The sequence below is a fragment of the Oculina patagonica genome, chromosome 4, assembly GCF_052425735.1.
Source record: "Oculina patagonica isolate OP01 chromosome 4, crgOcupat, whole genome shotgun sequence".
Lineage (NCBI taxonomy): Eukaryota > Metazoa > Cnidaria > Anthozoa > Scleractinia > Oculinidae > Oculina > Oculina patagonica.
The window spans coordinates 12,873,730-12,898,366 of record NC_135761.1 but is presented as its reverse complement, the minus strand read 5'-3'; the positions used below and the strand labels follow the sequence as shown (position 1 = coordinate 12,898,366).

General features: G+C 38.8%; 1 protein-coding gene across 3 annotated transcripts in view; it reads right to left on the bottom strand.

Moving 5' to 3' along the window:
* The window catches only part of LOC144651409 (uncharacterized), a 52,554-nt gene extending 28,035 nt beyond the window's left edge, over positions 1–24,519 (bottom strand). Inside the window, exons 1-18 of one of the 3 annotated variants that reach the window (XM_078511339.1) lie at positions 24,133–24,519; positions 21,373–21,452; positions 20,019–20,102; positions 18,035–18,280; positions 17,401–17,502; positions 16,710–16,851; positions 15,828–16,048; positions 14,328–14,444; positions 13,515–13,810; positions 13,264–13,398; positions 12,995–13,108; positions 11,764–11,955; positions 11,355–11,465; positions 11,154–11,235; positions 10,653–10,865; positions 10,343–10,465; positions 9,783–9,850; positions 9,194–9,400 (exon numbers count right to left, since the gene is read on the bottom strand). In XM_078511339.1, coding sequence (XP_078367465.1) covers positions 9,194–9,400; positions 9,783–9,850; positions 10,343–10,465; positions 10,653–10,865; positions 11,154–11,235; positions 11,355–11,465; positions 11,764–11,955; positions 12,995–13,108; positions 13,264–13,398; positions 13,515–13,810; positions 14,328–14,444; positions 15,828–16,048; positions 16,710–16,851; positions 17,401–17,502; positions 18,035–18,280; positions 20,019–20,102; positions 21,373–21,452; positions 24,133–24,371 — 2,772 coding nt within the window. In that variant the 5' untranslated portion in view covers positions 24,372–24,519. The remainder of the gene's footprint in view (positions 1–9,193; positions 9,401–9,782; positions 9,851–10,342; positions 10,466–10,652; positions 10,866–11,153; positions 11,236–11,354; positions 11,466–11,763; positions 11,956–12,994; positions 13,109–13,263; positions 13,399–13,514; positions 13,811–14,327; positions 14,445–15,827; positions 16,049–16,709; positions 16,852–17,400; positions 17,503–18,034; positions 18,281–20,018; positions 20,103–21,372; positions 21,453–24,132) is intronic. The other 2 variants (XM_078511340.1, XM_078511341.1) reach the window with 2 other exon arrangements.
* Positions 24,520–24,637: the final 118 nt, after the last annotated feature.

Genomic DNA, 24,637 nt, shown 5'->3' with positions numbered 1-24,637 from the left:
CTAAGCAAACAATGGCCTGTCAAACCAGGGATTTAATTTTATTGACAAATGTTCAATATTAAATCATCAGTGCAAAAAAATCAAAATAACCCAACACTTTGGTTTTGGTTTTGCTTCTCATTGGTGAAGGAAGTGGAAGGAGTTTTTTACACCAATAGTATATAAAGCATAGTAATGTAAATCCAAGAGCAAATGCAAATTACTTTCGACGCTCAGGTGGAAAGCATGTACCCTATCATAATGACCAGGGCTCGAGTCTAACGGTAGCCAACTAGCCAAAGGCTAGTAGAAATGTAGTTTTGGCTAGTAGATTTTGGGCTTTCACTAGCCAAAATGGATAGTAGAAGTTTCAGGCAGTTTTGAGAAAAGAAAAATTGAAATTGATTTTGAAAGAACAGAACTAACACAGTTGACATATATCAAAGCCAGGATATGGACAAGCTTAGTTATCTACTAGAACTTTTCAGTGATTCAGCGACAAGTGAAAGAAAACTGTTTCTGCTAATTTTTTCCAGCCTGGGAAATCAAGCATGGTTTTAACATTAATCAGTGATTGGGTAAGGTTGCATGAACAACGAGGACGAGAGGTCGCATACGTGAAAGCTTTCAAAAAAGCTTTCATGTGCACATATAAGATGCGGTTCCAATGGATACCCGAGATTATTCTGCAGTGGGTAGCAGCAAAAACGTGAGGGAAAACCAATTTTGTCCAATTTGTCATTGGCTTTTGCCTTAGGTGGCTTGGTCAAAAAAAAAAAAAAGAACAATGAAAGCCATACTTGAAAGTTATGGCTAGTAGAAAATTGATTTTGGCTAGTGAAATCAAAGCTGTCACTAGCCACTAGGCTAGTTAGCAAAAAAGTTAGTCTCGATCCCTGATAATCTGCTTGATTTACCTTTCTACTTGTTTACTTGCTTCTGTGGGTTGGAATGTGACTTGCACCCCTGACTCCTACAACGACGGGAAACATATCAGGACTGTTACTAGTACATTGTTACTTACATAAACTACGCTATTCTACAGTTTTTGTTTTTCTCGTATGCAGGTTGTCTTGGAAAAGAGAAAAAATATATTAAAAGTTATTTAAAGATGTCATATTCTCTCACCTCTTCAGGTTTAAGACGTAGCTGAATAGGCTTTACAGAAAATTGTTTTGTGTCTCCCTCAATCTTCAGCTTTACTTTGGCTGTGATGTTACCAGCATTCTTTACTGGAATAGTACATCTTGCGATCTTACCAACTGAGCTTTTCAAATTCAGCACCTGCAATAAAATGATAACAATATGTTTGTGAGGGAGCATGGAAGGCACAGTTGGTTAATATTAAGTGTTTTCCTTCCTCTTATGTGGCCAGGGGGAGGATTTTGGAGAAACGTCACATGTGGGTGAATGTTGTTATCGATTCTTGTCAGGGGTTTCAAAATGTTTTGAAGTAGGCGTCAACAACTGGAAGAGTTGGTAGCTGTAACACAGAGCTTGTTTTGAAATCCTGTTCTTGTCTTTCTTTAAGGATTGTTCACCAAACTCACAAATTCAGAAACCAACACCTCTAAATTTAATAGATAAACAGCAAGCTTTCACTGTAAATGTCATGGCGCTGTTTGCCATGCTCTCCTGTAATCACTGTCCTACTGTTCCTAGAGCACCCTACTAGGGCCAGTATCTGCGTGTTACAATACTACACTAAATAGGCCCACTTGTTTGGCCTGGGTTCGATTCAGAAGGGTCGTTTTGTGTGTGTTGAGGTTGTTTTTTTTGTCTTGCACTATGGGTTTCTCCAGTCTCACAGATTTCCCTTTCATTTCAGAAACCAACACTTCTATTTTTAATTGCAAGGCTTTCTGCAGAACCCTGTTTTGTGTACTTGTGAATCATAATAAATGGGTGCTATACATGCCAGATTCTTAGTTTTGAGGCTGTTGTTTTTGGTTGTTTGTTGTAGTGTTTTGTATTGTAAACCTGTACAGCATTTCCAAGAAGATTTGTAGAGAAAAAAAATGCTGGATGGCAACGTTTGCCATCCAGCAATTTTATCCCATACTGGTCCTATAAATTTTTCTAACATTTACACTCCCATAAAATCTTTCAGTAAACTTCAGTGTTCTTAACAAAATAGGCAACCACACTAATGCCATCACACTGTCTTTATTTTTCTGGCACCAACTTTGTACCAGGTTTTTATTATTGACAAGGTCATATCACACAAACATACCTGTAGTTTATGAGGAGTGTGCAGTCTTACAACACCCTCCAGGGCTTTAAGAGCAACACTGCTGATAGTGGGGCCTAAAATACGAAAATGAAATAGGAAACAAGCATACCTTAATTCACTGGAAATGGGACAAAATTGTTTGTCTCTTGAGAAGAAGACAAAGTGACATTAAGTTTTATTTTGTCGATGTGAGAGAAGCGTGTAGATATTTCACACCAACAGGTCAAACTGACAAAGGATAATTTATGTCAGAAAATGTACATAATAATTTAAAAGTCCAACCTTGTCGAGCACTGTCAATCTCAACATCAAGACGTGCAGTGTATTCATCTGGTGGTCCAGCTGATGAGGTATCTAAAATAAACATTCGCATATCACATGTAAAGGGTACTGACTAATTTGAGTTTCTCCACAAGTCAGAGGTTGCTCATCTCAAGTAAAATTGAAACTTAACGTTTTGAGAAAAGTGGCACCATGTATAACTGAAGAAAGAGCTTATAGACCTTTCTCAGCATTTGTTACTCTTTTGTGTTCATGCTAATCTGCCCAGCAAGCCTTGTTAGCATATGCAAAGAACAAAAAGAATTTGAACCTGGAGCGAGGCTTAGCAGATTAGCATACACTTAATAGAATAACAAAAGTCTATTGGTATAATGTCACAAGGAATTCCATCTACAATTAAGTGTTACTTAAAAAGGTCAAAATACAGCTCTGTCCAGTTGTACCACAAATACAGATCCGATATTCACTCAACTTACTGTTAAGTCCAATCTTTTGAGACTGAAACAGAAGCCACACGACCGTTGGTTCAACTGTGGAATTCTGCAGAACATAATATCATATTGCAAACAGTAAGGATGAGAATGAATAGATACAAAAGAATGAAATTTACAGCATCACTAACCAACTTTGCAACAAGTAACTAAGACTGAAGCACAACAGACCAGAATCTCATAACCAAGAGTCGAGTGCATTTTTAGGCAAATGTGAATAAATGTTGTAATAGATAATGAAATGAAATGAAATGTTGTAATAGATAATGAGCTCACCAGATCTTTCCGACCTTTAAGAGACAAGGTGTGGATTGTTAATGCTGCTCCCTTAGCTCCAGCTGGGGCAGGACCTGTAACAACATCAGCCTTGGGCAAAAAATCAGCATCCGCAAAAGCAAAACAGTGCAGTGAGCTGCTATTCTGGAAGGGAAGAAAGTATCAAAATGAAAGACGGGCAAGCAGTAACAGAACTTAACACTTATCTGGTTGTCAGTTTTTTTATTCCTATGGAATCCGAAAAGCGAATTTTGTCCTTCTTAAAACATTGTTCTAACAAAAAAGCAGTACTCACACTAGTATATGACTAAGAAAAAGTCTTGTTTCAAGTACTGGCACAGATTGAGAACCATAACAAAGTCTCAATCTTTGAATTTATGCCAATCGGCTAACTGATGAAAGCACCCTTTAAACTGAAGTAAGTAAGTAAACTTCAGTTGGTGTCCACCAGCTCGAATGTTAGGTACTTGCACTTAGTTACTGGCTCAAGTTTATAAGCGCAGCACAAGACAAGCACTGTTGTTATAAACAGTCAATATTTAGTTATGGGAAAAGTATTAAGTCAGTTGAAGAAATATATAAGTGGGGATATTCTTGGGTCTTGTTGGTACTCTTACTTAAGATGTAGGATTACTGTATCAGATTTTGTGTTGACTATCACACATTGAACAATATTCCTGAAGACTATTGTGCAATTCACAAAGGATAAACACAACTACTCCAACTACTGCAAGTGTGGGTAGCAGAAGGAAACTTTATTTACAGCCAGATATAATGCAGCCTTACTGCAGAGAACTGGTCCTGTTGGTATGCAGTGATACCGTTTGGTCTGCATAATGTACCAGTCACATTTCAGAGCTTGATGAAAATCATTCTGGGATCTGCGAGACCAGAGGCAACTAATCTATTTTTTTTATCTTTGTGGATATTTTTGTATTAAAAAATGTAACTTCAAAACGGTAGTATGATGCAAAATCTTCAAATAACAAGAAAATGGAACAAATCAATCAAGGAACTCACTGCAGACAAAATGATTCTGATGGGTACTTGGGCTCTTCCTCTGTTTACCAGATGGATTGGTCGACATTGCTTAGCCCCATATGAAACCTCACCAAAGTGTATGGTATTCTCGTCATCAAGAACAACCTATTTAATACAAGAAACAAGCATTGATTTCACCTTACACTTTCTTGCCCAAAACGAAAGCAGCAACTTGTTGTTGTTCTGAGTTGTAAGTGCATGTTGCAGAAGCCTTTAGGACTAATGCAGGGTCACAAACGAATTTGTGATATATTTTATATGAATGGCAAAGCACATTCCACCATTCTTAGAGTTATTCTAATAGTTGTTTCTCCCCATGTACTTAATTTATGCTAAACAAGCAAGATATCTATCTTAGGCTAGTAAGCTAAAGTACTTTTAAAATCACAACTTTTAAGTAAAGAGGTAACCTCTGTATTCCAACACGTATAAACAAAGAAAGTTATTACGTCTTGTAAATGAGAGTGATTAATCATTAGTTCTTTCAACATCTGTTGTTAAACAATTACTTTTTTTAGGGTGACCCTAACCATACCTCTACGTTAGATTCTTCTGCTACAACTTCTAGAGCTAATACAGGTCCCAAACTATGTGTCACTGGTTGTACCTCACCCACAACAGGAAATGAATAGACCTGTAGCTGTGCAGTGAATGTACCAGCTTCATTAGGCTCAATGCTTATCTGCAATGATAGCATAACAGTAATGAAGTTAATTACAACAAAAAGGCACGTGTTACTTTTAAGGATGTAAATGTGTAAAATATTGTTGCTCACTGTACCGGTAAGTAAAAGTGCAATGTATTACAAAGAAACACTTATTAATATACCAGTGGTACTACAAAGGAATAAAGTGTTTGTAGTTGTACCTCCGCTAAAAAAGAACATTTCCCAAGTGCATCCAACTTGGTTATGGGGGTGAACCACAACAAGGTTGCTGGGTAGCATTGAAAACAGTGTCAGAAAATGAGACACTGCTTGGTAGTGCAAGGTACATTTCTGTTACTAACCTTGATATTTTCTGTAGTATGCGGCGCTATAATAGCTTTTGGTTGATGAGAGAATGCACTTGCACTACTGGGAACCTGAATGTCAACAAATATAGAAACTTGACGTATGTGTTACTCTTTACTAATTCTAGTTTAGCTGCCTAGATGAGTTAAATAATGTGCAGTCCCTACACAGTTTGCCCCAATCCAAAACAATGGCTGAAAAGTGTGTCATGCTTCGTTACATCCTGGAACAAGTAATAAGTGGCCAACCTATGCTCTAGATAAAGCTTTTAAGTATTAGGTATGGGTAAGATGTTGGAACAGCACAAATTTACATACTTGTCCTACATAATAACAAAAATCATTGCCGGTCATTTCAATGCTAATTTTAGCTGGCTTTAGGTAATTTTTTCTCGTTGTAGGTCACTGTATGTCATTGGAGGTTATTACTCATTGAAGGTTTGGAATGTTGAAACATAATTGGAAAGGTACAAGAGTAGTACCAGCTCAAAAACTCTGGTGACTTATTAGAGATTGTTAGAAGCATCGAACAAGAATTTTCTTGAAAAGGACAAATATAAACCAGACTGTACTAGTCTATGTTCTTTTCGTATTCCCAGTGCAACCCCCGACAGAGTAATAGTTCTTAAATGATAATTTATATCAATCTTGCTTTAAAGCATACCTGAACACCATTAACAGTAGACAGTATGGAGCGCATTTCACAATGCATCCATCTACTGCTACTGTTATGTAATGGAATGACTGTCTCTGTCAATACTCCCACACAGCAAAATGGAGGGAATTTTATCTCTCCAGGTATTATCACTTGCGCCGGTGATGTCAATGCCATTTCTTGCGAAAAATCGGGCCTAACTTGTAGAAGTCCATTTGGTACTTGTTGTGATGGACTTGGATGGAAAGGCATAGAATCAGGGGTTCTAGGCTGTGTAAATGAAGTTGGTACTCCTGAAATACCTGAGACATTGGTTTGAAGATGTAAAGGAACTTGCTGACTGGAGTTATGATGAGGAATATTGACATTGAGAGACCGGACATAGGTTGGTGTCAAACTTGACGGTTTTGGTCCCATTGATGCTGAAACAGTTTGAACAAATGGCACATGACCATGAAAAGTGTTCATTGTGCCATGGCCTTGATCTTGATATACAGCTGAGCCCAGAGGAACCATCCTTGGACCATATACTGTGGGTGCTGTATGTGATAATGGGCCATGTGTCGGAACATTTAAGCCATGCCCAGTGAGAATAGGTCCCACCAAACCAGGTACTCCAATTGAGCCACTGGGCGGATACAAATGTGGTAACATACCTGGATTGCCAAGTGGTATAATACCCTGGGGAAGACTTAGTGGTACACCTAATGGTGAATAATCTTGGTTCAAGAAATTTGTTGGGTGGTGTCCACGCATTAACATAGTAGATGGTAGTCCTTCAGGTAAATTACCAGGTTGAACAGCTGCTCTTAATCTATCTGCTGGAACTGTATGACTCATATGCACTTCTAAGTTAGCACTGCTGTTTGGTTGGCTCGTGTTGTCCCTGACATGATCTGCCCGATGGAACACTTTCTGCCTATGCTGATGGCTTGGAGTTGCCTCTGGCCACGAATGCCTGTTGTTTGTGACATCATGTGACAGCGAAGTGGCCATGCTTCCAACTGCACTATCAGATGTGTCAAGTCTTTGTCTACGTGGAGGAGAAGAATCAGATTGTACTGTGGTCATTTCTTGGGTTAAGGGATGAAATTGTCCACTTGACATGAGTGGCTGCAGGGAATTTTCATCATTAGAAGCAAATGTGTCCACGCTCTGAGGAAGTGAACGATTTAGTCTCTGTTCAATTTCATGTGTTCTATGCTTCCTGGGATCAATCACAGGGTTGTTGTGTTGTCCTTCAGCCTCCTTCTTGGTGTTTCGCACTGTGTACGTTTCACCAAACTGAGGTATTACATGCTTAAAATTGCCAATTTCAGACGAAACCCTCGATTCCCGTTCTGAGGGAAAATCTTTGGAATCAAGTTCTTTAAGACTCAAGGGGACCATCGATGGAGAATCATGTGATGGAAAAACACTATCTTCCATTGTGTAGCTGGACAGTTTATCAGGAGAGATGTGAGTGCTACGCTGTTCAATCCCTTCATCATGTCGCGGTGAGTACACCATCTTTTCTGGTGAAGACTTTGTCTGTGGACTGCTGGATGCCAAAGGATTAAAGTCAGGGGTTTTAGTATCAGGGGATGTTACATTCATTTCAGAAGATGGTACTTGTTTCTTTTTGGGCTTGACTTTGGCTTTTTGTCTTTCTACTGCTGCAAGTTTTTTTCTTATTTCATCTGGATCTTCATTGATTGCTTTGGCAATAAAGTGTGTCATCTTCTCTAATGAGGAAGCAGAACTGGCATCTCCAAGAGACGATCTCCTAGGAGAACCTGTTCTACTACGATGCATGTACAGGTCCTGAAGTTCCTGATGACTGCTGACTTCTGATCTTGAAGACACGTCAAGGGGCTTTCTTGTAGTATTTTGACTATCTTTTTTCTCCTTTCTGTGAGAGCGTTTCTTTTCTTTACGTTTAGACCCATTATCACCATCAACAATCCTACTGGACTGTACAATTTGGCTGTCGGTTTTCTTAATGACACTGTTAATGCTCCCCCTACTGCTACTGCTCTGTGAGCTGGTCTGGCTTGCAGTTCTACTTCTGCTTTTAACTTGAGCATCCAATTTGAACTGCTCATCAAGTTTTAACTTTTGCATTTCAAAAGACACCTTGTCTGGGTGAACTGCAGGAGGTAGTTGAGGTGTTGAAGTATTAAGGCTCTTTGATTCTCCTGATCTTTCCATTTTTGCTGACTTCTCTTGAGTCTGTAACCTTTTAGCAACCTCGCCTGAGCTCCTGGGTTGCTTTTGCATTTCATCCTTGATACCTCCATCAGCGGACATTCTATTTGAAAAACCATCAGGTGAGTTGTTTTCTTGCAGGAATGGATCCAGTGGTGTATTGGGTTTACTGATCATTCTCACCGGAGCTTGTGGGGAAGGTGTCAGTATAGGCTTGTCATCTCCAAAATGAGGCTAAAAGAAAAACAAAAATGTAATTAACCGGAATAAACACTTTATCCTGCCTATGGTTTTCCAAATTCTGTAACAGCTGTGAATGTGTGAAAACCCTACATGGTGGGGGTGACCCTACAGTTCGTGGTTAAGGGTACCTATTTAAAGGGGTTCCAGCACTTTTTTATGGTTTAGTAAATGCCTGCTACCAATAGAAGATTCAGACTTCAACTTGTAATTCAAAAGTCAACATTAGCGTGCCCAATCATATTCAAAAAATTTTTCTTCAATCTGTTTGAAACAAACTTACATGCATCATCTGGCACCTGCATGACAAAGGATTTAACAACTGAAAGCTATTTATTGTTTTACCTTCTGTCACGTAGGCCTCTATATCAAAAAGAGTTAAGCCAGCCGCACACTAGAGCATCTAGCTGAGAGAACTGCCTCGCATGCGATTTGCTCAACAGTTTTCTCTCTTGTGCTGACCATTTTGTGTGAGAATTTTGCCTTACGAGGCCTTGAGAAAAATATCTATCGTGTTTGAATTTTTTTTGCCTTGAGAGGAAAAATCCTCAATGTGTGCAGGGGTCGTGGGCTACTTACTCAGCCAGATATATCAACTGACCAATAAACACACACAGAATGCTCAGGTGATTCAACATGGCGGCTTCAGATCAAACTTGCTAAGCACTTTCCTCACTGTCTGGGGTGAAATGTGCAGTGAATAAATGGCTGAGCAAACTGGCATGTGAGGCAAATAGCTCAGCTTGTTGCTCTAGTGTGCGGCTGGCTTTAAACAAAATCTTAAATTTGTTGACTCACCCTAGGTCTGTCGGGACTTGTCCTGGACAAGGAACCCAGCTCTCCTGAGCCTGCTGCCAGAAATGCACCAAATGAGATACGCACTTCACCAGTGTCGCTAGGATCATTGATACCAACCACCTTGAGGAGAGAGGGTCGGGTGATAAACTGACTGTCTGGAATGGTCCAGTCATGCAGCTTGGTAGTGTCATTAATTTGTGCCTGTGACTGAAATAAACAAAATGCTTTCTAACGATTAAACCTTCCAGCCCAATTAAAATGTGCATCTGATTTGAACTTAAACAGTTGTGAAAAGTTTCTTTCACTATAGCACTTCTGGGCAATCAAATCTAGTCTTTATGCACGTGTTCCACAAAGTATTTTTTAGAAAAATATAGTTTTAACAGTTAGGTCTCTTTTTCTCTTTACCTAACTAAATGCAGTGAATAAAACCATATTCCCAAAACCACAAGATTCCACTACTTGACAAAGACTTTTTAGACAACTAAGGGCATAATAGAAAATACTTCACTGACACTGCATTTTTATGAATTATATCCCAGGATATAAAATTGAAAAGACATTGGAAAAATGAATGACTGTTACATACTGGAATTTCAAGTTCATGTTCCCTGTTGAAACTCTCTTCATCAGCTGCAATAATAGCTGCAGCATCTCCTAGCCAATAAATGAGATAGAAATCATAACTTAAAAGGTAACACAACATACACTCTTCCATCCTGGATAGATACTTTATTTCTGTGACTGAAAACATTGAAGTATTTTCAATATAAACGTTTTTTTTACTGCATTTTCATTTTATATAGACGTGACCCAAGATCCATAATCCACAATCCTTTGTCCTGGTTATTTATACAAACAGTATATACAGAAGCTTTGTATGAGACATGGGGAAAAAATACAAGGAAAATAAAAAATCCTGTACTCTAATATTACTGTGCACTTGGAACAAAAAGTTTTAAGACCAGATAAACTCTTGAAGGGATGTGGGCAAAGAAGGTCCCATCTAAATTTATTGTACAGCCCATTCATCTAAAAAGCTGGACCTGCAGAAGGGCCATTCCTAGCCTTTTAGTTACAAACCATAGGGAGCTCAAATATTGGTATTCAGGTTTCTGTGGTTATAACTTATAAGTACTTTTTCTGTACCTTGTGTCTGAAATTGAAAGTCTGATGCCATCCAAGAAGAAGTGTTTGTGCCTGTACCATCAAATGGATTTTCTCCAGATGCAGCAACATTACTAAAAGGCCAAAGCTGTTGATCCCTAGAACCTACGACAAAATGAAAGCATTAGAGTGGTCAACAGGTTTATAAAGAGTATGGATATACTACTTCTTCTTAATAAAATGCAACTGCATTTCAACATGCTTCCATATATTTCGCCTAACCCGGCCAAAGTTTCATTTTCTGCCCACCCACCCTACAATGTACTGTAAACTGTAAGTCAAAAAGACAAACCTTCAATGTCAAATGGATTTTGTTCAAGTACAGAGTCTTGCATTTCATCAGCACCCACAGGCCATGGAAACGACGATGATCTATTTATATCCCAAGGTGGAGCTGCTTGTGCAGTAAACTCTTCTACAACTCCGTCAGGGGTCAAGGTTCTGTCAAGTGGCAAAGCAGTTTCATTCTGATCGCTTGTTAAATCTATTAGCATATGAGCATCCCCTGTCATGTAACAAGACAAAAAGGAGAAGGTGAAGATGGTTCGTATAATATTACATCCATCAATACACACCATGATAGCCTTGCAAAAAATATGCCAACCCAACACCCTTTCCCCCCCCCCAGGTGGCAATAAATGTTGGAGAAGAAGATGCAGATTGCTGGTTATGTAGGGAGTAGCATTGACCAGAGAAGAGATAGGGACACCATTAAAACACAGATGCCAGATCAAATCACCACAGTGAAGTGAAACTAAAGAAAACAACAGCACAAAGTTGAAACAGAAACTACCTTCTCTCCAAGTTGGAAATCCTGATGCCAGCATTGTAGACTGATCCCCCTCACTTGACTGTTCTGTTCTAACAGAGTCATGCTGAAATTGAAACAATTTTAAAACTAAAATTCCATGAAAAGTAATACATAATGACATGTTTTGAACCCAACAATAGCACTCATTATCAAATGTCAATGTCCAGGCAAGTGTGACATTACCTCTTTTTTGTCAGCTACCTGTCCTGTAACTGTGGATGGCCGTTGATGTCCTTGGAACACAATTCCTGGTGTTGACCTCATAGCTGCTTCTTCCTCATCTCGAGGTGTTGACTAAATTGAATAAGAAAAACAGTTATAAATCTTTGAAATTGCAACGTGCAGATGTATGACTTGGGGCTGAAGAGGTAGGAGTGGCCAGATAGGTCAATGCTTGGGCAAGCCCGTACCTGTCCAAACACCTTTTTGTCATTGGCTCATGCAACAATGCCCCTATCCTTAATAAAAACAAACTAAAGGAGGTATAGATTACTGGACCAGTGAAAATGCTGGTCTGAAAGTGGTTCTGGACTAATAATTACACTGAAGATTTTGATCAATTTCAGGAATTAAAAGCATAACCAAGCAGTACCTTCCACAGCTGTGAGCTGTCAATTGTTGAATTTCTATCCATTAGGGCACTGTTGCTGAACTTGAGTGAAAATTCAGAGCTGCGATTTGATGAAGGAGCAGATAGTGCTGATCTCTCACCATGCCAGCTCCCTGATCTCTGATGCAAAAGTTGTGTATTATCGGCTGCAGCTGCCTCATTTGAAATCAGTGTCTACAAAGTACAAATTAAAGAAATTACTAGACTAGTGGATAACAAGGGTTTGGTACAGATTGTTTTATCAGTGTGGTAGATTAGCTCTATAAGATTACAAAGTGTTTGCCAGCAGCTAATAACAGTCAATATTCTATTTTTTTCAGATTTGCAAAGCAGGTAGGCACAAATTGAAGCTTACTACTATGCCTGGTTGCCAGTGCCTAGTGAGGGTAGCCATGCGTGCAGACGAGCCACGAGCGATACAATACGATACGATACAAAATCACATACAAATGACGAGTGCCAAAATTTTACTGTTGCTAACTCAGTTTTTTCCACTTCATCAGCAGCAAAAACCTAATTGCAAAGTGAAGTTCTCATGAACCAAATGTTTTTGCTTGTGGGCACACAAGGCTGTGTCAGTCGACAACTAATTGCCGCATCTTTAAAGAATATGTGATCGGAAGTGAAGCAAAATGGAACTTCCTTGTCCCTCAACTTAATAAATCGCTATTGAGGGCTTTAAACTGGGTAAAAAGTTGTGAAAAACAGTAATTTTTGAATGTCAATGAAAAGTATTTATTGTTTCATGATACCGATATTTGTATCTTGACAAAACATATCGCGATTCACCAGTGCACCGGTGAACCGTTGCAGCCCTAGACCTGGCTGGCCGGTCCGGTGGTTTTCAATGTGAAATGACATTGTTTTCACGAGTTTTTCGCACAAATAAACCACAACAGCGTATAACAGTTATGCATTGGCTGATTTGACAGGACAAATCTGACTAACAACAGAATTCTTTTCTAGGAATTTACCAGTCTGGCCAGCCAGTTCTGAGTAATAGTAAGCACTCTTAGTGAAGAGCAGGAATCTGGTAGGATGGGTATCAACCCTTAGGGTTTTCAACATGTTTTACGACAGTTTCCAAAAAGTAAGCTGTGACTGTACATGTAGATGAATTCATTTGGCATAGACTGCAAATGTGGCCAGTCACCACATGTTTTAAAAAAAAGTGCAGCCAGCGACAAAATGAATTTGACTTTTTGAACTTTACCCTGTCTCTGTCTGCGGAGGCAATGTGGCCAATCACAGTGGTATCCATGGCGGGTAGGTCAAAGTTCAATGACTCAGCTTCTGTTAGATTGTTTACTGGTCTATTCCCCAACACCTAGAACATAAATTAATGAAAAAATATGTCCCCCTTTTTACAACAATCCTGGGAGAGCTGAACAAGTCAAAGAACATTCACAGCAGACAAAGTTTCAGCACCTGTCCCGTTCTTCTGAAAAGAGAGGGCTTTCATTTGTGGGTCATAATACTTACCTGTGACATGTGATGGGTGCTATCATCAGCCCAAGCAGGATAAGGCGTGGAAGGGTTGCGGCCCATTAGATAGCAAGATTCAAGAGCAGACGTTTCATTGTGAACAACTGTGCCATTATATTCTTGTTGTCCACCCTGTAAAATAGTTTTCGACCATTACATTTTGTAATATTGTTTCAACAGGACTTTTCAGAAACAAAAATCATACCATTTATAATGCATGAAGATCTGTAAAATAATGACAATGTTACCTCTCTAACCATGGGAGTTGACGAAGCTTGGAATTGCAATAGATGTGGCATACTTATTGAGTCTCGAAGATCATTCAGTCGCTGTGGAGGACTAGGTAGTAAGACAGGCGACCTGTCTGCAGCAGCGTCACCCACAGGACAGCCCCGCCCTGCTGTCAACCCATCGCTGACAGGTACAGCTGAGCTGCCCTGGGTGTTACCTGCAGTTGACTGGTTGATGAATCCAAATGATGTGATACTTGGAGGGAATGATGAGGAGGGTAATGCACTAGCACTGGAAGAGGCATATGCAGCTCCTGTCAAATAAAACATTCAGATAAACAGATGTGACAACCAGTGTCTGACAAGTGAAAATTAAAAGTGCAATCCTATTCTACTAAAGATTGTTATACCTTGCACAATCTGACTGGTTAACAAAGTTGGAGGAAAACTCAAAAGTACTCAAGAAGAATAGGAAACTCTTCAAGTGTTCCTAGAAGATTTGCCAAAAGCTGCACCTGTTTCCCCAGCTACACTTCTACATGATTGTATGCCCTAGTGCAGTGGAAGCCCGATATGAGAAAGTACTAAGTGACTGGGAAAATGTGTTGTTATCCTGGGGTTATGCTCTACTACATTTTGCTGCAAGTACCTTCAAAATCTATTTGAAGATTTCCAACTAACAACAATTCATATTATTTTTTTCTAAACAATGGACGTCCATAGGACACCCACGTGCTCATCTGGCTAAAAGCCTATGCATCTGGACTTCGTTATAAAGGGGTTAAATTATAGGAAGTAACCACTGTAGCTTGGCAAATGAACCATTCTAACCTGCTGGACCACCATCATCTGCATCACTGTTGTTACCACTGCTCCCATCACCTCCACCTCCTCCATCTCCCAGTATGTCAGGAAGAACATCGACACCCTCAGCTGACTGACGCAGTTCTAATAACAAACATGAATCGAGTTTGAAAAAAATACATGTACCGTAATAATTCGATTTAGGGCCCAGGGCGCTTATTTACTTTTGGCACCTCAAGGAAGGGCGCTTATTCGAGACAGGGCGCTCATTCGGGATAGGGCGCTTATTTAATTTTTTGAGAAACAATCAAATGTTCAAAACAAAACTTTAATAAATATTAAAATAACTAACAATAACAGAAACTGTAACAGTAACAAATTGTCCAAAGTTCTGTTACTTTTAAAAGAATTGTTAATTTTAGCAGTTACAGTCAAACCGGATGTTCTTTCGATGGGAACTTTACAATGTTGCGGTGCAATGTTCCAATATTGATTGACAGTTTGTTCGTCGCAACTTGCAACTTTCAATTCAAATTTGCTCAAGCAATTTGCCAAGTTCCGGTTTTCATTTTTCCCGTATGAAACATAATAATTCTACCTCTGTCTCAAAGAAGGATGAAATAATTGTCCTATGGTCGACTGCTTATCATCAGACTGCGATAGATTAGCGACAGGCTTAGTTGAAATCGCCAAACTTTGAATTTTGCTTAAAAATTCAAATTTGCACCGCAAGTTACGGGCCTACGTTTGTAATTTTGAAGCGTAATTCCTAACTTAGCAATGTAAACTAAGCCTGTCGCTTATTTCTCGCATTCTGTTAATGAACAGTCAAATAAGGGGCAATTATTTTCGGTTTCTTTGAAACAAAGGTGGTACAATCTCGTTTTATACGGCAAAATGAAAACCGGAACTTGGCAACTTGCTCGAGCAAATTTGAATTGAAAGTTGCAAGTTGCGACGAGCAAACTGTCAATCAATATTGGAACATTGCGCCGCAACATTGCAAAGCTCCCATCAAAAGAACATCCGGTTTGACTGTAATATATACATGTACAGTGAATGTTCATGAGTATATCTAGTCGAATGTTCACGAGTATATCTAGTCGACGTCAATGACTTCAGTAGGGGCAGTTATCCACAATAGGGGCGCTCATTAGAATAGAAGCGCTTATAAGAATGGGGGCGCTTATAAGAATGGGGGCGCTAATTGGAATAGGGGCGCTTATTGACAAAAACGCATTTGAAGGGGGGCGGTTATTCGAAAGGGGGCGCTTATTGGAAGGAGGGCGCTAAATCGAATCATTATGGTAGCTTTTAAAAGGTTGTTCAAAATCAGATATGGAAATTACATTTTGCAAATACAGTGTATGCAGAATGTGCTGTTGGGTTGACAGGAGCACAAGGGTTTTTTTTTCAAGCGGAATTAGGTAGCAAGGAAAAGAGGAGCCATTCCTCTTGTACACCTTACAAACACTTTTATTACAGTGTGCTTCCTAAGTTGGGACAAACGTAAAATATGAGTCTCACCTATTCCCTGGGTTTCCAGTCTGGTGCTAGCATCCAAAGGAAGACCACCCTGATTTGGCAAATCCTCAACATCTGAGTTAGCACCTTCAAGGCCAGGGCGCCCCGTGCTTCCATTACTGCCATCCCCTGCACCATGCAGTAGAGGAAGCGTGTTGTCCTCATTGTCCTCATGGCCATCGCTTTCAGATCTAGAATCCATTCCACTCCCAAGACCTCTGCTACTGCCAAAAGAAAAAACATTCCTTGATCACAATCAAGGAAGTGTATCTCTTGCTTACTGAATAAATGAACAACGTAAGGTACATATTTGGTATCTCTCACTTCTGACAAGTTTTACATGTTGCCCTCAAAAGCAAGGCAGACAGAATGTGTGACATGTCTTGTTCAAGGACAACGGTTCAAGATGCAGATACATCTCCTGTTAGTATGTGTACATGTAAGTCCTGAGGGAGTACTCAGGTATGATAATGTCAGGTAGGAGGGAAGGCCTTGGAAATTACAATATTAGTGATAAATCAGAGGATTTTTCTTGGGTAAGAAACTTGGTGGTGATTTTTTTGTGGGGTTGACAAAAACCACAACCTAGGGTTCCTATTTTTGTGTTAAACACTTTTATAACATGGTGCTTCCTTTTGTAAATCAGTTTATTTCACTTACAAATGTAAAGTACTTGAAAAGATAAAAGACAAGGATACCAGTTGTCTGTCCAGAACTCTCTTAATAATCATATCTTTCTTAAGCAGAGAAAAAAGGGTATTATTTTTTGGATGATGTTCTGGGCCATAAGACATTAATTTTTTGGGTGGGTCTTCAAAATTGGTCTCATTCACACCTCTCTGTGACTTATGGTATGACCTAGATAAAATCCATGGCCAACGTTACCTGCCAAAGCTCTGACTGAAAATACTATCAGGAAAGGTCTGTGATTGAATAAAGCTGATACTAGACGTCAAAGAAACTCTGTCAATCAACTCTCCACCATCACCACTGCCTGATCTCCTTTGTAACATCATGTCCAGCTCCTCTGAAGTAAAAATTTTAAAACGATAGTAACAGTTATGGCAACGTTATGACAAAAGGTGTTGTTTAATTTGTATGAATTAAAGCAAATGAGTTAACAGAGAGCATTTCCACACTGTCTATCCGTCGGCAGCTCGAGCGTATTTCAGTAGCAGCAGCATCAGCCATCTAAAGGGTTTTTGGGAGTTTTTCTTGCTGCTGGCTTCCAGTGGAAGCCACTGGACATCCCAGCCATTCAACCTTCATATGGCGATCACAGATGCAGTTGTTAAAACTGTTCGCTGCCATCCATTTTTTTAAGTTAAATTTCTCTGGTTTAATATTGTGTTTTCCTCAATTAAGTTATTATTCATTTAATATATTGACATTACATTATGCAAGAAGCTTGTTCTAGACTTGCCAACAATACTCAAGTTTATACCACTGCACATATGCTTTGAAATTTACAATTATCAGCAAATTGATCATGCTAACTTTACAATGGTGAGCTCAACATAAAAAAAGCATTGTTGAGTGTAGTACACGTACAAGCCTAGTAAGAAATGTTTACTACCTTGACCATAACTGTATCGTAAAGGTTCCTCATTAGCAGGTTCACTGACATCATTATCAACTTCTCTGTTGTGAGAACTAAAAAATGTATCAGGATCCTGACCTGCAAGATAATAAACAATACTTATTTCGAGTCAAAAATAGAACTTTAACCAGGATAAGACATACTAAAAAGGTAAAAAACATTCTCTAGTTAAAAAGGGTTTGGGGAGCAGGGTTGGCGCAGTGGTGAGAGCGCTCGCCTTCCAGCAATGTGGCCCTGGTTCGATTCCTGGACCTGGCATCATATGTGGGTTGAGTTTGTTGTTGGTTCTCGTCCTTGCTCCGAGGGTTTTTCTCTGGGTTCTCCGATTTTCCTCCCTCCTCAAAAACCAACACTGCTAAATTCCAATTCGATTGGGAACAGTGGACGAAGAGCCACTCTGTGGAAATGCCACTGCAAATTTCCATTTTTTATTTTTTTTATTTTTAGGGTTTAAAAATGAAAGCTTTCTGCTATCAGACTAAAATTTGAGCTACTTGTCCAAAGGGCAAGCTGAAAGTTTTTTTTTTTTTTTTTCAAGCCACTTGTTAGAGCGGCACTTTATTACTGTATAATAACAAATAAAAAAAGTTGATCGTTGTAATCTTCATACCAGTATCTGGCCTTTCTTCTTCTAGTTGCACCATTGTGTTCCTGTTAACAAGTGGAGTCAGATTTGCAGTGTCACCAAACTCGTTAGAGAAAGGGATGTCCTCCCCATGTAGATTACTGGCAGTATCATGGTGATTGATAACTATTTCATCACCCTCCTCATCATCATCATCATCACCAACCAAAGTTCTTTCTAATGGCAGAGGTTGCTCAACGACTGGTGGACTCTGAAGATTGTCACCAAAATCTAAAATATGGAAACACAAACAACACTTTATTGTCTGGTAGTTCATCACTTAACAGACTCTGAAGATAGCTACCTTTTTGTTACATATTTTCGAAGGAACTTAATTTCGCGAAAATGGAATGGACTTAATTTTTGTGCTTTGGCCAAAACTGTGTGAAAAACAATAAAAATCGTTTAAAAATAAATTTTTGAGGGTCTTTACAGTGCATTTCACAAAGTCGGTAGTGCTTAAACTTCATGAATTTCAAACGATCTTCAGAAACCGCTTATAAAAAGTTTTGTGAAAAGCATTGTAATTTAATCCCAAAAATAAGTAACAATAAGGTACCTGACGTGTAATGTTTCATACTTAACAAACTTTTTTTTTTTATTGATCACTTGCAAACACAAAAAAAGAAACAAATAACGCATACAGTACAAACACTAAAGCACGTAAAATACAGCAAGAATAAAAAGTAGGTTATCCTAATTACAATGGTTTAAATACATTAGAAAAGTTACAATGAGTAAGTCAGTCAGGGGGAGGGGAAATAGTTTCTATATATATGAATACAAGAGCGTTTACAGCTTTGCTAAAAAGATAACAGTCCTTTAGTCAGGGGGACAGGAGATAAACTCTTTATTTAAACATTCTGCAAAAGGAATCCATTTTTGTGTGACCCGCTTTTGTCTCTAATACATATCTTGATTTTACAAGACGTAGAAAAGGTGCGAAATTTGGTGTGGTTTCCTCTAATTTGGCTTTCCATATGTGATACCGCGCTAGCAGCAAAACATAATAATTGAGCGCATAATTATTTTGAATGAGGGTCCGGCCTCAGGCCCAATGCTGTTGTATTCAATAAAGTGAATTCGCCTGTTATCGAGAGGTTTCCTGAAGCCAGTCAGTCACTCTTTTCCAAAAGAAGGAGGTAATGCATACTTAACAAACTTGAAATAGTAACCAAATGGCTTTTTTGGGGAACATTACTTTTTATGCAAAGAGCATGCTTTTGAAAATGAAATTAACTTTCACTTCTTCTGATGACAATACAACAAACATGTTATTAACTCTTTTCTTCTTATTTTGTTTTGCAACAGTCATCGATCAGTTTGACGACTTCGATGACTGATATTTTTGGGAGTCTCAGTGGCCTAATGGTTTGTGTGCGAGAGTCTGGATCAAGCGGTCCAGGTTCGAGCCCTGGCTGCGGCACTAAGTTGTGTCATTAGGTAAGACACTCACTCTCATACATGGGTAGTGCCTCTCTCTACCCAGGTGTATAAATGGGTATCACCATATTTAGCAGGGGGTAACACTGCAATGGACTAACATCCCATCCAGGGGGGAGCAGAAATGCTCCTAGTCATTTAATGCTACAAAAACTGGGATAAGCTCTGGCCTGATGAGCCACTTGGTTCAACAGCAGGCTTTACCTTTACCTTCTCAAACTCATTAATAATTCATAAAGCTAACACAATGAAAATCATAACCGTGACGGTGGTTCAATGGATACCCGATCTTAATTAGCATAGATTTTTATGATTTTATTTCTCCGTTTATTCCTTGGTTTTTGTTTCGATTGAGAAGATATATCAAGCCCTCAAGACAGTGTTTCATTGGCTATCCAAACACCTCAAATTTCATCAAAAATACTCCGCTGCACGTCGTATTTTCAACTCTCTTCTCGGTGTTTGGATACCCTGATGAAACACTGCCTCTCGTGTTTGATATATTACATCAATCAGTTTACCTCACCTGGTAGTCCATCTAACTGTAAAATACCAAGTGAACTTTGATCACCAGTCAAGCTTTTTCCACTCTCACTGGATGCTACAATTCCTGAAAAGGAAAATCAGCAATTTACATCTATACTTAACTCTATTGATACCAAACTCTAACTAATGTATTTAAATGTAGTACGTAATTAGTGTCTATGCACTTGATTTAAGATTGCATCGTTTTAATAATTCGAGCTTTCAATTGTGTCGTAAAACCAAAACCAAAGTAATTACTCTGGCCAATCACAAAGGACCCAGACAACCCAGTGAACCAATCAAAACTCGAAGCAAATACATGTAGCTGGCGGCACGAAGCGCGAGAAAACGTGCGCGAGCGAGTCACGATTGGTTTTGGTTTTAGTTCTGATTAGCTGAGAAAGTGGTGCGAGATTTTTAAGCCAATCACTAAGCATAGTAATGCAAAACCAAAGCAAACGCAATTTACTTGCGACAATAAAGTGAAAAATATAGCACGGTCAACTCTTTCTAAGACAGACACCATTGGGACCCGCTCCAACTGTCCGTCTTAGAGAGGTGTCCGTCTTGTAGGGAGTTAAGTTACAGTAAAATGACTGAAAAACGGCATGGACGGGACCAACACCAGATGTCTGTCTTAAGAATATTAATTTTTTGAAATTTTAACTGCAATTCCTAGATAAATTTTAATTATTATTATTATTATAATAATAAGGAAGAAACCCCTGAGTAGGGAAGGCAAAGTTGAGATACATGTTTTTAAGGATAACAAAATATATGTTCTCACACACCACTGGTAGCCATGCCAGGCTGGCTGCCACAACCTGACTTTTATTACAAACTTAACAAAACCATGTATGTACATCATAGGGAAAATTACACAATGGCAGAGCTATTACAGGGTTCTCAATACAATTTTGTACAGCCGATGCTGTGGTAGTTACAGGCGTAACACCAATATACACGGTTGACTGGTAGGGTGTCCGGGGGCATGCTCCCCTGGGAAAATTTTGATTTAAGATGCTCAGAAATGCTCTTTCCTTCATTCTGGGGGCATATTTTCTCATTTTCTGCAAACAACTTTGTGTGCATTTTGTTATCTGTTCAGTTGCTTTGAACATCCCCGGCTGGTCGGCCTTTCGTTTTGCAGCGGCCATTGTTTTTGTATGTGGAAAGACGACATCTGCAAGAGGCCTGGTCTCAAATTTACAAATTTAATATGGCGGCCTATTTCAACGTTGCGCAGATGCAAAGCGATTGTTTGGTAAGCGTGACTCTGGTGCAGTATATACATAAACGGGCAATAATCATTTTAACACAATGCAAAGAAAATTGTCATATTTTACAATACAAACCCAGTGACTCTGCATTTTGGATGGCCTCAAAGAATTCATTGATATTGTCAGAATTCAGTCCCTGTAGTCCCAAAGATGACCTACAAATAATAAATTAAAGCTGAAGGATACGTTGAATGCATAACAACATCACCAGTTGTTAGTTTTAATGAATGAATATCATGTGTGCCACACATACAAACCTTTTTCATAACAAATATAAAAATCAAAGTGAGGGAAGACAAGCCACCCCTTGTGAATCAACAATGCGTTGTGTATAATTTTCAGTGTAACCTGTGTGATGCAGGGTATGTCGGATACACGTGCCGACATCTTCACCAACGGATTGAAGAACATAAGGGATCGGCCATTGGTACTCACCTAAAGGAACAACACGATATGGTCCCAGATGACATTGCGCAGTTTTTAGAATTTTGAAGAAGTGTCAGAGCAAGTTTGACTGCCTTATTTATGAAATGTTTTTTATCAAAGAACTGAAACAACTCTGAACAAACAATGCGATTCCTCCGCGCAACTATTTGTTTAGGTCGGTTTTTCTTTTAATTACTCTTATTGTTTCTGTATTTTTAAGTTTTTTAACCCTTTTAACTTCATTAATATTTTGTCACTCATTTTTACATATTTTATCGCTTTTCAGCGTTCGTGACAATTTTGCCTATTTTACTATTTTAATATATTTATGCTAATTTTATTTTTATTCGCACTTGAAAATGACCTCGGAGAGGTTGAAACGTCGTGATTTTATATCGCTAAATTTCATAACAAAACCTATATCCAAGAAATTACTTATCAAATATAAACACTAAGCTGAAACCTGTCCTACAAACATTACAAGTAATTATCATCATCGTGTCCTATGCTCATTATGACAACATGTTTTTAGGATTTTCATTTTTAAGCAATCACATCATGCTTTATGTTGGCAAGCAAAATTTCTTTGGATGTAACTTTACGTTTACCCCACTAACCCTAGAGCACTGGGAAATTGAGGCATGAATGGGAACTAACTTGCTATGTAAACAACTACAAGACTGCATTTGACATTGGTCGCTTGAGAAAAGTATCATGCATTGATATCAGGCTTATACCAGATGTCATGCTACAGCTAAAATAACACACCTTTTACAGCATAATCATCCCATACAGAAGTTGTCAGCTACATGTACTTTTTATTTTATATAAGTTAATTTTTTGACAAATTTCCTGAAGATTATTTACATGTAAGACCCCTTAAGAAATGTCATCGTTTATGCATGCATTGTGTGTTGTTTATTTGTGATCCCCATCCCCTTCCTGCTGACCAAATATGTTGAATGATTTTGGAAATATTCATTACTGTGGTTGTCCAGGGTGTGTTGGATGATTAAACCATCACAGCAATTGGTCCCAACACTTTTTAATCTGTGTTTATTGCAATGGCCTAAGTACCCTAGTTTTAAATACAGTCAACTCTCTCTAAGACGGACACCGTCGGGACCGGCCCCAACTGTCCGTCTTATAGAGGTGTCCACCTTATAAGAGTCAAGGTAACGTGACACCAGAAATTTGAGACGATAAAGCTAAATGGCTATGCACAACGAATACACGTCTGTTTTAGTCACTTACGTTAGCAAAACCTATAAAGTGGAACAAAAATAATATCAGATATTCGACTTGTTTGTTAATAACAGACGGTGAAACTGTAAGTAGAAAACTAAATCTACAAGTTTAAGCAGAGAAGAAATGCGTTTTAGCGGATTGTTTTTGGTAAATTTGGTATTCTAAAGGCGCTGACCTGCTATGCTATATGTCGATAACAAGTTTTAAAGTAGTATTCACGAAAAAATAACTTTTAGTGCCTGTCCGTTGGCGGTTTCAAAGTGTCCGTTGTCCGTCTTAGAGAGGTGTCCGTCTTACAGAGAGTTTTCTTACAGTAAAATGACTGAAAAACGGCAGGGACCATAACCAGGTGTCCATCTTATAGAGGTGTCCGTTAAGAGAGAGTTGACTGTACAGCACAATCAGACAAATTATGCACAAGTTACAGGATTCCACTCCTACTCCCCACCCCCACCCCCACCCCACCCTTAAATGACACTGAGAAGATCAAGTTAGTGGTGTAACAAAAGCGTGTGCGGCGAATATTCTTTTATCTTGAATTGCACTACGGTTAGCCTGAATAACGCTCTGGTTAGCATGTTTATGGTTAGCTCTCAACAATCGAAATGGAAACACAATATTGCTTAAAATGTCTTCTGGTCTGCAGTCTGTATTTTATTTGTTACACATTACAAAATGCCCAAGAATGTTCACTAATTCATTGTTTTTAAAATAAGCTACATGACAGTACATGTAAGTTTATTATTTCGTCAAAAATTCTATTTCATATTTCTGTAAAATAACCGTCAAATTAAAAGATCTGCAGAATACTGAGCTTTCGTTTTGAACAGTACAAATGTTTAGCAACAAGTTGAGAATATTTTGTTAACGCAGATGTTTAGACGGCTTCTGTTTTATGGTCTATAAACAAAAGCCAGAAGTGGTGCTAATTTTTAAACGTTTTAAGTTTATATATAGTGCCGATATTAACAAGCTAATTAACAGAAATTTTGCTTGTTGTGTTCAATTTTGGTGGCAAGAATTTTTTAACTGGTATTGTGGCTAAGGTAAGCACTCATCAAGTTCATGATTTGTACTTTCCTTTTTAAATTCAGGTGAAAAAATCTATTGTTATAATGTCGAGAAATTGCTGTGATCTGACAATAATAGTGCTCAGTTTACCTTTCATTGCCTTTTGACTCCTTGCCTTTCTCCAAAGAACCATCGGTTTGACCTGCATCTTCACCAATGAAAGACGTTCCATCCCTACCCTCACCACCTTTGTTAGGCACAATTTCAGTGAAAGAAGCTTCGCTACACTCACTTGCGTCAAAATCCGAAAACGATTCGAGGCCGCTAACATGAGACGGGGGATGGATGTCACTGAACGCAAAGGAATCCTGCGAGAAGTTTAAATCCATTATCCCCTGCACTCTAGAGCATCAAGCTTCATGGTGAAATTATCCATTGAAAGATTTCAGCTACAGGAATTTGCATTTTACACGGCAAAACGATTGAAAATAGCGATGACTGCAAGAACGAAGTTTATGTTCGCGCCAAACCGCCATGTTTTATAAAAGTGATGGATGAAATCGAGGCTGCCAGCCGCTGATCAGTTTGTGATTGATCGTGTAATTCTCAGTACTCATGTTCAATTAGTCATGGACATCACTGGGGAGAAATTACT